This window comes from Macadamia integrifolia, chromosome 11 (assembly GCF_013358625.1).
Source record: "Macadamia integrifolia cultivar HAES 741 chromosome 11, SCU_Mint_v3, whole genome shotgun sequence".
In the NCBI taxonomy this organism is placed as follows: Eukaryota; Viridiplantae; Streptophyta; class Magnoliopsida; order Proteales; family Proteaceae; genus Macadamia; species Macadamia integrifolia.
In genome coordinates, this window is record NC_056567.1 from 27,016,442 (window position 1) to 27,031,135 (window position 14,694).

The 14,694-nt window shown below is 36.9% G+C and overlaps 1 protein-coding gene across 4 annotated transcripts; it reads left to right on the forward strand.

Annotated features, from left to right (window-relative positions):
• Positions 1-726: 726 nt before the first annotated feature.
• Positions 727-13,840, forward strand: LOC122094007 (putative MO25-like protein At5g47540). Of its 4 annotated transcripts, none has more exons than XM_042664589.1 (12): positions 737-1,538; positions 3,809-3,970; positions 4,197-4,315; positions 4,527-4,601; positions 7,155-7,248; positions 8,083-8,142; positions 10,360-10,428; positions 10,812-10,910; positions 11,247-11,291; positions 11,493-11,595; positions 11,699-11,792; positions 13,209-13,840. In XM_042664589.1, the coding sequence occupies exons 1-11, from the start codon at positions 1,419-1,421 to the stop codon at positions 11,773-11,775; spliced, it is 1,023 nt and encodes a 340-aa protein (XP_042520523.1). In that variant the 5' UTR covers positions 737-1,418; the 3' UTR covers positions 11,776-11,792; positions 13,209-13,840. The 4 variants fall into 4 exon arrangements, with proteins under 4 accessions (XP_042520525.1, XP_042520523.1, XP_042520524.1 ...); XM_042664590.1 differs by lacking the exon at positions 13,209-13,840 and having other exon boundaries at positions 739-969; positions 1,140-1,538; positions 11,699-11,867; XM_042664588.1 differs by lacking the exon at positions 13,209-13,840 and having other exon boundaries at positions 739-1,538; positions 11,699-11,867.
• Positions 13,841-14,694: the final 854 nt, after the last annotated feature.

Below are 14,694 nucleotides of genomic sequence, written 5' to 3' on the forward strand. Positions count from 1 at the left end.
TTCTCATTTCTGTAATGATTTGAACTCAATTGGGTTTCAAGTTTTAACTGGCCTTCTACTGATAGGGCAAATTGGGTATTAAATAAGCTAACACATCATTAAAGTTTTAAACAGGTCTCAACGTGACTTAGTTGTCTTAGATTTTACAAAATTTAGAAAAAAAATTATTCTTAATTACATTCAATAATTGATAAAAATATCAATACATACATTCAAATCGGTTGAGCGACTGTAGGGCTTACATCGTGCACTAGGAAATGCGAAAATGATTGACTATAAACAGGCCAAGCTTGAGACCAAATCTCAATCAGCCTTTAATAGGCCGAGTCTATGTGACCTACCAGACCTGAAATTGACAACCCTAAGCCAAATACCATTTTCAGTTACGTCCAATACCGATATGACAACCTTCAAATTGTGAACATATGTAAACCTTGACTTCTTTTTAACTGTAATCATGGAGGGAGAAGAGCTTATTGTCTCAACCATGGCAAATCTATTCTAATACGAATACTAGTTTAACCTAGTGGTGTTAGCTTTCTACCCCAAGAGTTGAGGAGGTCAGAAAGACAACAGATTCAAAAGATAATAATAATAATAAAATTTTAACCACGTGAGGAAATCAAGTGAGAATGAAATTTAGTTTATTTATTTTTATTATTTAATGAATAGGGATCTCTGAGAAATTAGTTGGTGAACACGTAGATCCAAAAAACAGAAACAGAAACCTTTTATATTTGGGAGACCTCGCCAAGATCCGTCTTCAATGTCTCTCTGTCTTTCTTTTACTCGCCCCTGCTTCTCTGGGGGTTTTTTTTTTTTTTTTTGGGAACCCATGCCTCCCTGTTTAGAGATTAAAATAGTTAAAATGAACACAATAAATGAAGAAAAACGATAGAGTTTTTCCTTTTTTTCTTTTTTCCTGTTTGGCAAGTCTCAGAAGGGAAAGAAGTATCAGGGTAGAGATGAGTAAGAAATCTGAAATTATCGATTTTTTTCTTTTTCGGACGACTGAAATTATCAATTAGCGCTTGAAAGATAGAGATAAATTTGTTTGGTTTTTATATTTTAGATTTTTTATTTTTTTTGGTTTTTTAATCGTATATGGGTCTGTTGGGTATTCATCTCTTCGGAAGCAGGAGTAACCGTGCTTCGAATCCCTTTCCTCGTCTTCTGGAGCCCTAATAATTCACAGGAAAGTGGAAAATTAGAGACAGTTGAAGAGAAGAGAAAGCAGGGAGGGATCGCCATCCTTACAGCAAGCGGTAGAACCACCCTGAAGCCTTGAAGCGGAAGAGAGAGGGAGACAGATTTGGTTTTCTCTCTCTAGGCCACCAACTCAAACCCTAGTAGCTCTGGTTCGCAAAAGCCGTTCTCTTCTGCAGAGGCTCTCCCTCCGGACAGCCCTGCCGAAGAAAATGAAGGGTCTTTTCAAATCCAAGCCCCGGACACCTGTGGAAGTCGTCCGCCTGACCCGTGAGCTTCTCATTTTTGCCGATCGCAATGGGAGTACCCGTGAAGATAAGCGTCAAGAGAAGGTATGATCAAGTAGTCCTGATGGGCTTCTTTCCTATCCACCCCTCATTACGCAAAAATTTTTATGAGAAAGTGAAAGAGGGATTGTCAAGTTCTATTTTTTCATGGAAGGATACAAATCTTCCTTCTGAATTGGTTATGATTTTGGCATTTGCCATTTGAATTTCTGTGGGAAAGAATTTTACCAATTAAAACCGAAATTTTGGATTGTTACTGAAACTATGGACTGTGTCATGGATTCCATTGTTTTCATTTTATTGAATACAGTAAGAGAAAAATTGTCCCGGTCTTGTCTATTTCACTTTCTGCATGTAGAATGTGAGACGAACCGTTGATAAATTTTATAATGTGAGATGAACCATTGATAAATTTATATGGTGGTGAAATTTCAGTCATTACAATGTAACATGATCTGATCTCTGAGTAATATATAATGGTGAAATTTCAATTATGCTGGAGATGCTTTGTTGGGGGAATACAGGAAATTCACTCTTTAGAAGATTCGGCTTTCATTTTTTCTTAGGAATTTGTGTAATGTCGTAATGTAGAGTTGTTGTAAGTGCGTAGTAGTTATAGTTTTTTTTTATCTTACTAAAACTTTTTTCGGGGGGAGAGGGAACTATTTTATTTCTTTGGATTTAATTCTTATCTATGCCAAGTGTATGCTCAAACACCAAGCTAGATTTAATTAGTGTCTAATTTTGTTCTTGATTGGTTTATGTTAACATTCTGGCTTTTCTACAGATGTCTGATTTATGTAAGCTTATCCGGGAATCAAAGTCAATTCCCTATGGAAACAGTGAAGTGAATTAAAGTCCTGATGGGCTTCTTTCCTACCCACCCCGTGAAAAGTTTTTATGAGAGATTGAGAGTTATTGTCAGGTTTTATTTTTCTGCCATATTTTTTGTGAATAAAAGGTACGAATCTTCGTTCGGAATTGGTTATGATTTGGGTATTTGCCATTTGAATTTCTGTGGGAAAGAATTTTACCAATTAAAACTGAAACTATGGGGTGGTGTGATGGATTCCATTGTTTTCATTTTATTCGTACTAGTGAGATCAACATGAATATGGTAAGAACAAAGTTGCCATGGTCTTCCTATTTTTGCTCTTCTGCATGTAGAATATAAGAAGAACCAATTGATAAATTTCATATGGTGGTGAAATTTCAATCCTGAGCTTGTGGCGCAACGGTTAGGTTGCACTATTGCAACATGTTGGTCACAAGTTCGAAAGTTGGAAAAAACCACTCCAAGTTTCAATCATTTTGAAATGCAAGCTGGAATTTGTGTCTAATTTTGTTCTTGACAAGTTTATGTAAACGTTCTAACTTTTCTACTGATGGCAGAGTTAACTAAACTTATCCGGTAATTAAAGTCAATTCTCTATGGCAATAGTGAATTAAAGTCTGGGTGTTGGGAGCTATTTTATTTCTTTGGTGCCTTATAGATTTATTTCTTGTTTAAAGTTTTATGCCAAGTGCATGCTCAAAATCAAGCTATATTTCTTTATGGCAACAGTGAATTAAAGTCCTAATGGGCTTTTTTCCTATCCACCCTGCAAAAGTTTTTACGAGGGAGTGAGAGAATGACAGGTTCTATTTTTTCCTGTATTTTTCATGAAAAAGAGGTATGAATCTTCATTCGGAATTGGTTATGATTTGGGTATTTGCCATTTGAATCTGCGGGAAAGAATTTTACCAATTAAAACTGAAAGTATGGGGTGGTGTGATGGATTCCATTGTTTTCATTTTATTCGTACTAGTGAGATCAAAATGAATACGGTAAGAACAAAATTGCCATGGTCTGTCTTTTTCACTCTTTGGCTTGTATATTGTAAGACGAACCAATTGATAAATTTCATATGGTGGTGAAATTTCAGTCATTTTGAAATGCGAGCCGCTTCTTTTCTTTTTACAACATAACGTGTTCTGGTGTCTGAATTTTGTATAATGGTGAAATATCAATTATGCTTTAGATGTTGTATTGGGGAATACAAGACACCCTCTTTATAAGTTTCAGCTTTTCATTTTTCTTAGGAATTTGTCTAATGTCATAATGTAGAGTTGTTGTACGCGCATAAAATGTAGTAGTTTCTATCTTCCTAGGGGGGTTGGGGGAGCTATTTTATTTCTTTGGGGTGCCTTATAGTTTTAATTCTCATTTAAAGTTCTATGCCAAGTGAATGCACAACTCAAACACCAAGCTAGATTTAATAAATGTCTAATTTTGTTCTTGATTACTTTATGTTAACATTCTGGCTCTTCTACAGATGGCCGAGTTAAGTAAATTTATCCGGGAATTAAAGTTAATTCTCTATGGCAATAGTGAATCAGAGCCCATTGCAGAAGCTTGTGCACAGTTGACTCAAGAGTTTTTTAGAGAGAACACACTACGACTTCTCATTATTTGCCTTCCAAAATTGAGCTTGGAGGTAGCCGTGAATATATGTTACTTGTTGAATTAATTATCAAAATTTTGTTCTATAGTTTTTTGTTCATATATTTGGGATGATTTAATTATATTTCCGAATTCCTTAATATTTGAGTGTTAGATTCAATGAAATTGTAATGTATAAGCTGTAATGGAGTACTTCTTTTAATATTGAGTTCCTTCATGATTTCGTTGTCAGCTATAATGATTGGTGTCATCTTATGCAGAGTCGTAAAGATGCCACTCAAGTGGTTGCGAATTTGCAAAGGCAACAAGTCCACTCTCGGTTGATTGCTTCTGATTTCTTGGAAGCAAATAAAGATCTTTTGGATATTTTGGTTTCAGGGTAATCTACCGTTTAAATTTTTAAGTACTTTGTAATAGTGGAGTTAGTAGGTGCCATTTTTCTTAACTTTCCCAAACGTATAGACAAATTTCTAAATTTCCCTTATTATTGATGCATGCTATACTTAGGAATATTATGAGCAATTATTTAAGAAGCATCAGTTGTCTTTTTTTATTTTTTGGGCTAAAGAAATATTTATTTTCTTGTTAAGTTATGAAAACACAGACATGGCTTTACATTATGGTGCAATGTTGAGAGAATGCATACGGCATCAGAGCATTGCAAGGTAAACATTATTTACATGGTTGATTAGTCATTTCTAATTAGATTCTTGTGCCTTGAGGTTGTGAAATTTTGTATTGGTTGTTGAACTGTTTGAACCTTAGATGATAATTGGTTCTTGAGGTTTTTTGTGCAAGTAAACTTTATTGATGGGTAGTAATCAAGTATATTCACTAGAAAAGAGAAGAGTTGAAAAAGGCCACTGGGGCAAAACAAAGGCACTGTTTGTTTTGGTGTAAATGTTACATATGAAAATTTTACATGTTTAAAAATTGTTCACTGTTTGTTTCAAGTAAAATGTGAAGTGAGAAATTGCTGAAATTGCAGGCACTAATTGCATTAAAGGATTTGCGGAAAAAACTGAAACAAGAACCATCATCTTCCGTGCTTGATTAAAGTATGATGCCTTTGAGGGAAAGCATCAAACTTGTAATGTACAAATGTAATGTGTGGTCTTAGGGTAATTTCGCACAAGAAGTGGGACATAGTGGTGCCTCCTGAGTGCCAAATTGACCCTTTGATCCTCCAATTGAACTCGGGGTTGTAGTGAGAAGAGGCCCATGATGAGGAGGGTGAGGGAGTCGGTGAAAGAGGGAGGTGGCGAGATCAGGTCCCTGCTTTGGTACCAAGGTGAGAGTGACACTTCCTCCCAACATGATGCTCACTCCTATAAGGCCATTATGAAGAAACTCATTCGAGACGTCCATTCCAATCTCCATTCCCCTTCCCTTTCGTTTTAATCTAGGTCAATTAATTTTTTTCTTGGTTTCCTCTCCGTAACCATTAACAAGTCCCCAAAATGTCACAACTATTTTGACTCTCTGAAGCTCTCTCAGAGCGAGGATTGAGTTTAATGGGGTTGCATCATCAGCATATGGCGATTGCTCGATTATGGATTCTGGAAACCCAAAATCTAATTTCGCTTTCTACTGCCCCCTTTGATTTAGTTCTCTGGATATGGGGCATAAAGAGAGCTTCAAACTGTGTTTTTGCTTGACTAGAAGCTGAGATATGAATCTGGAGTGAAAATTGATTTTTCGGATGTAAGCGTAAATGCAGATTGCGATTGCATTTGGGGATCGGCGATTCATAGAGAGTGTCAAACAAGCACAACTGGGGATCAATCTCCATAACATTTTATGTGTCGACGCGCAATAGTTGCTGCTTAAGGAAGACAAACTCCACCTCACTGCTTTAGCCGTAAAATTTGTCAACCTATTTTCCGGAAAATATGTGATATTGTGAAAATTTTCTAAATTATAAAACAAATGATGGAAAATTTCATTTTACGGTAAATTTATTTTACCGATTATTTTATATCAAGACAAATGGAGCTTGAGGGAAAAAGGAAAAATTTTATTTCTTGGTTGCTACTAGGGCATTTATGTGTATATGACTCAAGAGATTGGTTTTGTAGTTAGAATCAGTCAATAGTCTTTGGTGGATTGTTTTTATTGGTCCCTATAGAACTTGATGATATAATGCTCAATTTTGATGAGTTCTCTATTAGTATCCTTGATTCTATTGCATTAGTGGAATATTCGTGGATGGATTCATAACTGCAAGGTTTAGCTTTTGCCCTACAAGAATAGGTGATCCCACTAAATTTGAGATCTTCTTTCTTCTCAGGAGACTTACAGCTCCATATTCTCTAGGCATTAGGGACTTATTGTGGAACGCGATTTAGCTATTGTTAGTTGCCGGTGATGTAGACTAGGTGGTGGTGGTGGCCTGTTGAGACATATGCTTTATCTTGTGTAGTATGTTCCCTTGTTTGCCAAAGTGGAGATCTCATTCTTTGTGGGACAAGTTGATTGAAGACTCAATAGAGGCTCTAAAAAGATGTGTTGTCAGTTGTCATTGTATCTTAGTTTTATCATGCACCCACACTTACAAGGACTATGCATGTATTATCCACTATCCAACACCAGAGTTGTACAATTTTGCTTCTATGTGGTACATCAAGCTGTTGAATATTTGGGTATCATTGCACGTCTTTATTTCCATAGTTGTCAAGTTGTTGCCTAGGCCTCCAGGCGCCTTGGTTGCCTTGGCGGTCACCTTATTCTCCTTGTTGGTGTCACCTTTTGTCCAAACCTCCTTCCAATGCCTTGGGTCACCGGGACGCTGTGACAACTGTGCTTATTTCTTCTTGTAGAATTTACCTAAAAACATAATCAATTACAAGTTTTCTCAATGTTGTGTCGATACCAAAGTCTATTGACTTCTAAACCACTTTTGCATATGGTGTATCTGTATGTAAAAGTGTGTCAATACCAAAGCTATTCAAAGAGGCACATAGGCTGTTTATTTTTATAAGATGTTCACCAAGATGATCTATCTTCAATGGCTTTGAAATGTAAAGATAACTTTATGATGCCCATATTCTATCCTTGTTAATGAGCTTGTAGAATTGGGATGACTAGGTATTTGTTCTTTGCTGGACAATATTTTAGGCCTATTATACTTGCTTCCACCCCCTTCTTTTGGTATAAAAAAAAAAAGAAAGAAAAAGTCAAGTTGTATAAATTTCTTTATTTTTTGATTCGTTTCGCAGGTATGTTTTGGAGTCAGATCACATGAAGAAGTTCTTTAACTACATACAACTTCCAAATTTTGACATAGCATCGGATGCTTCGGCAACTTTTAAGGTTCAGTATGCAGGATACATCTTTGTATAAGTTAGAATATGGATTAACTCAGATTTGTATATCAAAAACATTTTCAAAATTTTCAGGAATGATTTCATAATAGAATGTCATGGTTACCTAGCTTACTCACTCAACAACACTTCGAACTGTAATGACGTAGAGAAGTACTCACTGTTCTACCAGGCATGGTACTGGCCAAACTTGTCCTAGAAGTCCCACTGCATGATGGTTTGGGTTCACCAAACTTTGTCGAGTTTGTGTGGTTGATCTCTCATTCTATTTGTTCCAAATAGGTGTTCGTTTCATCCCATCTCTATGGCTGTGTTAATAAATTGGTTCAACCTGGCCAATTTTTCTGATTTTGCATGCATTTGATTCAGAAACATAGCTCACTGTCAAACTTAATTAGGTTGGGAATTTTAGATTGGCTAGGGAGCTCTAGAACCATTCTCCCTACTTGTCAGTTCGACAATGTAAGGTCTTTTTACAGATTGCTGAAATTTGGTCGATCTGAAAAGTGGGCCCACATGGAAACTGGAGAATTGCTGCAAAATGTAATTGGATCTTCACCTTCTTTATTGTGGGTGGTTACAAAGAACCTCCATGAGTCACCACAGTGCAAGTTTGTTTACCCACTTTTTTTTTTTTAAATGTTAAAATGTCAACCTCTAGTCGACCAATCTACAAACTTGGACAACTCTTTATGGAAGCTTTGGTTTCTGAATTCAAATACCTTTCTATCTTGTGCTTGTAGTTATCTACCCATTGTATCATCATACCTGAGAATGCAACCAAAAACAAAAAAGGTAATGCGGCTGTAACACTTTATTGCAGGAGCTTCTAACAAGGCACAAATCTACTGTGGCTGAATTTCTTACTAAGAATTATGACTGGGTAAGTATGAATTTAGCTCTGCTTAATCTCATATTCTTAATTGTCTCATGTGTGTAGTTTTATTTAGATTGTGACTTATTTTGCATAGAATCTGACTTTTATCAAATAAGGAATGTGTTGGAATCTGTGTCCACAATAGGGGGAGAGTATCCCCATTGTGACATGGTTATCTTATTACCTTTCCAAGTTAGATTAGTTTGTTTACCTTCCTAGTTAAGATTAGATATCTAGAATCCTAAATTAGAGTTAGACTAGGATTGTCTTTCCTATTCTACCTATGATTGTACTTGGATCTACTTATTATAAATATACGATGGAGGGAGACTGCTAGACTACACATCAGCTGCTCTTCTCCCTTGCCATCTCTCTTCTTCTTCCATATTTCTCTTCTCTCAAGTTACTGGTTACAGATCTTTGGTTTTCTACATAATGGAATACATCGTTATAGGGACTTTCACTTTGTCAGCTCTTGGTTCTGATGGATCTACATATTTACTTATATTACTAAATTTTGCTCGTCACCTGGGGATCATTTAGATTCTTTTGGAATCTCCCTCAACTATAGAGTAGCACCTTTTTTTTTTTTTCTTTTGTATTTATGTCTACTCTACTGTGGCCCTCCTTTCCGTCTCTTGGAATCGCCGGTTCCTGAGTATGTATATGTTCATGCCCTTAGAGTGGTTTGAGTTTTTTAAATAGTAAGGGATACATGTATCTTTTACATCTTCATTGTGGTATTGATTGTTTTAAGCAGTCAGGAGATTTGATAAGTGTTAACATGATTTATGGGATTTGTCTAAATTATGAGAACACATGGGTATGGGTGCCCTTCCCCTCTATTGGCTTACTGTTGGCACCAATGTTAACTTTGTGTGGTATATCACTTGATTATAAGTTTTTCTCGTTAATCATCTATTCGTCTGCATTTAAAGTGAGGGGACTCGTTGGTTTACCAGATCCATTTTCTTAGCTTCCCTTTCATATAGGTCATTATTCTCTTTATCAACCTTGAAAAATACACTACAAAAGAAATAGATTGGCTGCCAAAGCCTAGTACCGACTCCAAAAGTTGAACTGGTCTCGACTCCAATCTACTAAAATGAATCTGTTTGGGGGGGTTGTGCTAGATCCGGTTAGGCTTGAACTAGCATATTATATGGAATAAAAACTAGTTATGCATTTTTAGTAGAATTCAGCGTAAACAACCAAAAATAGTTGGAGGGGGCGGGGAAAGGAGTAATAGGAGTTAGATGAACTATATTTCAAACAATTTGATGTTCTGACCACTAACCCATTTAATTGTCTGATTTATAATTTCACGCACAATACATCTTGGATTTATAGATCATGAACAATACATTTACACGATTAGTTGCTTTGATCACTCACCCATGTTGTTCTTATTTGGATTGCGTCTGACATAGCATATGACATATGCCTAAACATTTTAGGGCTCAGGATTGGGCTTTATTTTCCTGTGGCCTCACCCAAGCCTAGCCTTGATTTCTGAAAGGTCAACTTCCATATTATGTTCAGTAGTTATTGTCCAAGTGATTCTGAAAAGATTTCATGTGTGTGGTATATATTAATGTTGCACTTCGGCCGACAGCCGCCTCGCCGATGCCCTCCGCAAGGCCGGCGCCCCGTCTTCACGGCTGTCTCTTCCGCGAGGCCAGCTGCTCTCTTGGCCGTGGCCCTCCGCAAGGCCTGCGCCCCACCGCCGTGCCTGCCTTTTTCTGCCAGAACTTCGATTCATGTCTTGACGGCTGGAAGTTGAAGTGATGATATCTAATGGTAGGGTTTGGTGGAACCCTACTTGAATTTTTCTTGTTTGCCCCTCCTTCTTTGGACTTCTAGGTTCTTGTTCAGCCCATGTGGGATTTAGAATTTTAAGTTGTTGGGCTTCTTGGCTCTTTTTATTTTAAGTCCATATGGGCTTTGTGTTGTAATGGACATGTCTTCTTCTCAAGCCCACTGGGCCTTGATTGCTGTTTTTTCTGGACTTTGGTTATCTTCAAACCCCCCTTAGGGGATATATTCTCCCTCCCCCCTTCTTTTAATGCATTTATTAATTCACCCCCAAAAAAAATGTTGCACTTACATATGTTGGAATTTCTATATTTTCTTCTTTAATTCAGACGGTATTTTATTTGTTTAGGTGTTTGACTTATCATTCATATTTTGTGATGCTTTATTAATCACTTTTTCTGGTTCCAGTTTTTTGCGGAGTATAATTCAAGGCTTCTGGAGTCAACCAATTACATCACCAGACGACAAGCTATCAAGGTACTTCACAAGACCTTTTTTTCTGGGTGTTCATTTTTGTAATGAATAATTCATATTGTCAGTGGGTAGAAGTTTATTTGGTTAAAGTGACAACTAATTCCTTGTTATTCTTAATAGATACTGCCCTTAGGTATGGGGTGTAAAGCTCTCACAAATGATTCCACAAATGCATGTAATCTAGAATATGGACCAAAATTATGACAACACTATTTGTAAAATTGTTACTGTGATTGCTGCTGTTATAACATAATGTTCTCTGATTATTATTCCATGTTTTGTTTGTTGGCTTGGTTTCTTAGACTTGCTTGGAATTGTCGAGTTGGTGATCTCACAGCTTGCAAACGTGTAGTCTTTTGCTTACGGCTTCTATTAATTTGTTTCAGCTGCTTGGAGACATGCTGCTTGATCGTGCCAATTCTACTGTTATGATGCGATATGTGAGCTCAAAGGACAACTTGAGGATCCTAATGAATCTTCTTAGGGTATGACTCTCACGCGCGCGCGCACACACACACACACACGCACACAGAGTTTGAGGGGCGTTCAAGACATGAACCAGTGTCTCTTTAGGATTTCTCAGTAGAATATGTAGCTCAAGTGATGATATGATCACAGCTTATCATGTAATTCTTCTATGATAGTTCCATAAGCACTATCAATGGATTTGTAAAACCAAAACAATTATGTCAGATTTGTCTTCATTTGTATTATTTCAGCCAGATAATTAACTACTTGATGCAGCATAAATCCATACGTAGTTTTTCTTTCTTAAAATTTGATGCTTGTTTGTATGGAATTTATTAGCTATTTCTTTGCAGGAATCAAGTAAAAATATCCAGTTAGAAGCATTTCATGTCTTCAAGGTAGTTGTCACTCCCTTTCCTGCCCAACCCCTCACCCCTCTCCATTGGGGTTTGGGGGTGGAAGGGGTGTGGGGTTGGTGTATAAACTATTTCATCCTTTATTATTCGCATGGACTCCATTTATTATGATAATTATTTAATCTTTACTGTTATTGTTATTTTTTTTCCTTTTTTTTAATGTATAAAACCCATTTTACACAGCTGTTTGCTGCTAATCAAAACAAGCCACCTGAGGTTGTCAGCATACTAGTGGCAAATAGAAACAAGCTCCTACGGTTCTTTAGCGACTTCAAGATGGAAAAAGGTAGAGTCCCATTTTTCACAATATTCCTCCAGTTTTTAGATTGTCTAGGTTCTTGGTGTATATTTTATTATTACAATTCAACTTTTTGTTGCCTTTATTGCAGAGGATGAACAATTTGAGGCAGACAAAACTCAAGTTGTCAGAGAAATTGCTTCCCTTGAACCTAGAGATCAGCAGTAGCAGCTGTGAACGATCATGTAATTTCATTTTTATTTAATTGTAAATTCTGAAGTTGTTTGTGAATTCTATCATAATTAGTGCTTTGTTTTGAACTTATTGTATTGACTGAAATTTTAGTCTTTTTTATTTTTCTCCTATAAAGTAAGTCTCTAAAATATATTTGAGCATCCTAGACCCCAACTGCAGATGTCTACTAGCTAGATTTGATGTAGTAGTTATACCAATTCAATTGTTATTATCATATAATCAGAAAGTGTTGATATATTGTTTTGATGTCTTAACATCATCGTCGTCATGTAATAGGTCATCGATGCCCTTCCTATTTGTGAATAGATCTCATTTATGGTATTTTTATTGGAAGGTTGTGTTGTCTTTGATATGGATGACCATATTGGAAGCAGTTTTTCTATGCTGCCCACTTTGCTTGGAACTCTTTGAATGCATACCTAATTGTGCATTTTGTGGCCAAGTAGCCTATGACTTCTTGATCACATGCCAAGTTTTAGTCAATAAAAGCCCAGAGGCAAAATAAGTTATTGAAAAATTTAGGGCTACCTAGAGGATGCACATCATTGCTTGGACTAGCAAGAGGGTGGATGCATGTCTTGTCTCACTTCATTATGACAACTAGGTTTTTTTTGTTATCCATAGATTCCATGGTTTATTAGCCTTCCAAGAGGACTTTATATAATAGGTAAATCTCCATTAAACAGCTCTAGATGGTCTGTTTTTTAGGTCAATAATTGGGTGGGAAGGGTCCACCTTGGATTTGCCATGTGTCAAGTTTTGGGCTCCTACCGTTTATGATCTACCATGTTAGGTTTTTTCTTTGGTGTTCTCCATGTTAGGATGTGTTGGCAAAAATTAATTTCCAACCTAATTTTGTTTTTAAGGTTTTATATGCCCACATTGAGAAATTGGTTTGTCTAAAGAAACTTTATCCAGGCATGCAATACAGAAAAACTGTGCCTGGCAAAAATTAATTTCCAACCTAATTTTTCTTTGATCTGTGAGCTGGCTTAATGATGAGGCAAAGGTGAAGTTATTTTTAGCTGAGATGGCTTCTCTGCAACATGGCAGATTGACATGTTTATTATATCATTACTAAGCTATTTTTACAGTTAGACTAGAGGATTTGTGAGGGCTGGCAAGGTTCTGGAAACAAAGATGAAGAGTTTTAAGGCTGCATTTGTTATAAATTCTATTGTTTTTAGGCTGTGTTTGGTAATCCACTAATGCATTCTTGGAACACATTCTGGACGGAGAAAAAGGTTGTTTGATATGCATACTCGTTTTCAAATGCTACAATGGATGCAAGAACGAGGCTCATTCTGGAATGGGCTTTTTCATCCATTGTGCATTTTCGTTCTCGCCATCGTGTGTTCAATCTTGGTCTCGCGGTAACCCACCCTGTGTCTAACAATGAAAAGCAGAGTTGCTCACGAAGCTGATGTCTGTAGTAAAGAAATGGTGTTCGAAGAACAAGTTCAGCCATGGCAAGCACCTCCATCATCGCCGCTGCAAGCCCCTCTGATGAAAAAGACTCAGTCGTCTGTGTCTACCATTGAATCAGAATCCAAGCTCAAGAAGAAAATCTGATAAACTAATCGCTAAGCATCAAAGCATATGAGACTATGAGAGATAGAGAGATCTGAAAGCATATCTAGAGCTGCTACAAAACTCATGAAGCTTTCTTCGGTTAGAGAAGATGATGAGGGCAGCTTCATCATCACAGAGAAATGAAAGTTCTTGAGAAGTCCACTCCTTGGGCTCGCAAATGTGACCTGGCGATGTATCTTGTTCTCGATCCTCTTAAGCTCAACTCGTCCTCTCCCCATTCTCCTCTCTTTTTCCCATTTTTTAATACTTGATATCTGTTGACAAACAGATGTAGTCATCATAACCACATTGAGGAGTGGGAAATTCATTACAAAGTTATGTTTGATCTTTATCGTTATCAGGATACAACAGAGTATGAACTATGAAAGATCAATAAATTGTGCCTATGAGGTGTTTGATAAAATGCTCGAATATTCTATAATCAAGAATGCACTTTAGCCAACCATATCTCAAATCAATATTCTCACTTTCAATTAAGAATGTATTCCGCATTTCCAGAATGGGATACCAAACATAGTCTACTAGTTTTCGTTGATAATTCTTACGGATGCACATTGGTGGGACTGTGCTCTTATATATTTGCAAGAAGTGAAGCAATTTTTCTACAAGGATGCTAATAGAGAGGAATATCTTTTGCCCCGGAAAAAAGAAAAAGGAAAAGAATTTACTTATCGTGGTGGACAAACTTGCCTGGAGAAAGGTTTTTTTGTCACCTATGGTTTGATCAAGTGATTTTTATTTATTTATTTTTGAGCACGAAAGACCCTCAAGGAGTGGTTCAATAACCACATCTCTATGCAAGTTTGTCCACCACTCAAAACTCTTACAGCATTTAGTCTCAACATTTACTCCCACCCCGGATGTCAAAAGTCCAAAATACTCAGAGGGTAATATCCAATGGATTAAGAGATTCTCTCACCATCATTCTGTTTATATTAATCTTCTTCTTGTTGTTAAAGGGTAGCAGCAGAGATCCTTCAACAGCCTATAGTCCTTTAGGTGCAGTTTTGTAAATGGTGGTCCCTCTCCTCGCAACTTCTAAACAGTGTCTGCACTTATTGTTAATGTGGCAGATGTAGACTTGGGTAAAGAAACAAAATATAGTGTTCGCATCATGGAATATGCTTTACCGACTTTAAAATGTCCTCCATTATCCTTTCTTACTAAGAATCTTCCTCTTGGAAGAATATTCTTTGGTGCCTGTGGAAATAGTATGGGCCTACGTAATGAGAGTGAGACTCAGAGAGAAGAGAGGAGAGAGAGAAATAGTTAACTAGGCCTTTTGAGTTGAGGGAGAAA

Coding starts and splice junctions, on each gene's coding strand:
- LOC122094007 (XM_042664589.1), top strand. CDS start 1,419: ATGAAGGGTCTTTTCAAATCCAAGCCCCGGACACCTGTGGAAGTCGTC. Junction 10,911..11,246: donor TCCTAATGAATCTTCTTAGG/GTATGACTCTCA, acceptor ATTTCTTTGCAG/GAATCAAGTAAAAATATCCA. Junction 11,596..11,698: donor CGACTTCAAGATGGAAAAAG/GTAGAGTCCCAT, acceptor CCTTTATTGCAG/AGGATGAACAATTTGAGGCA.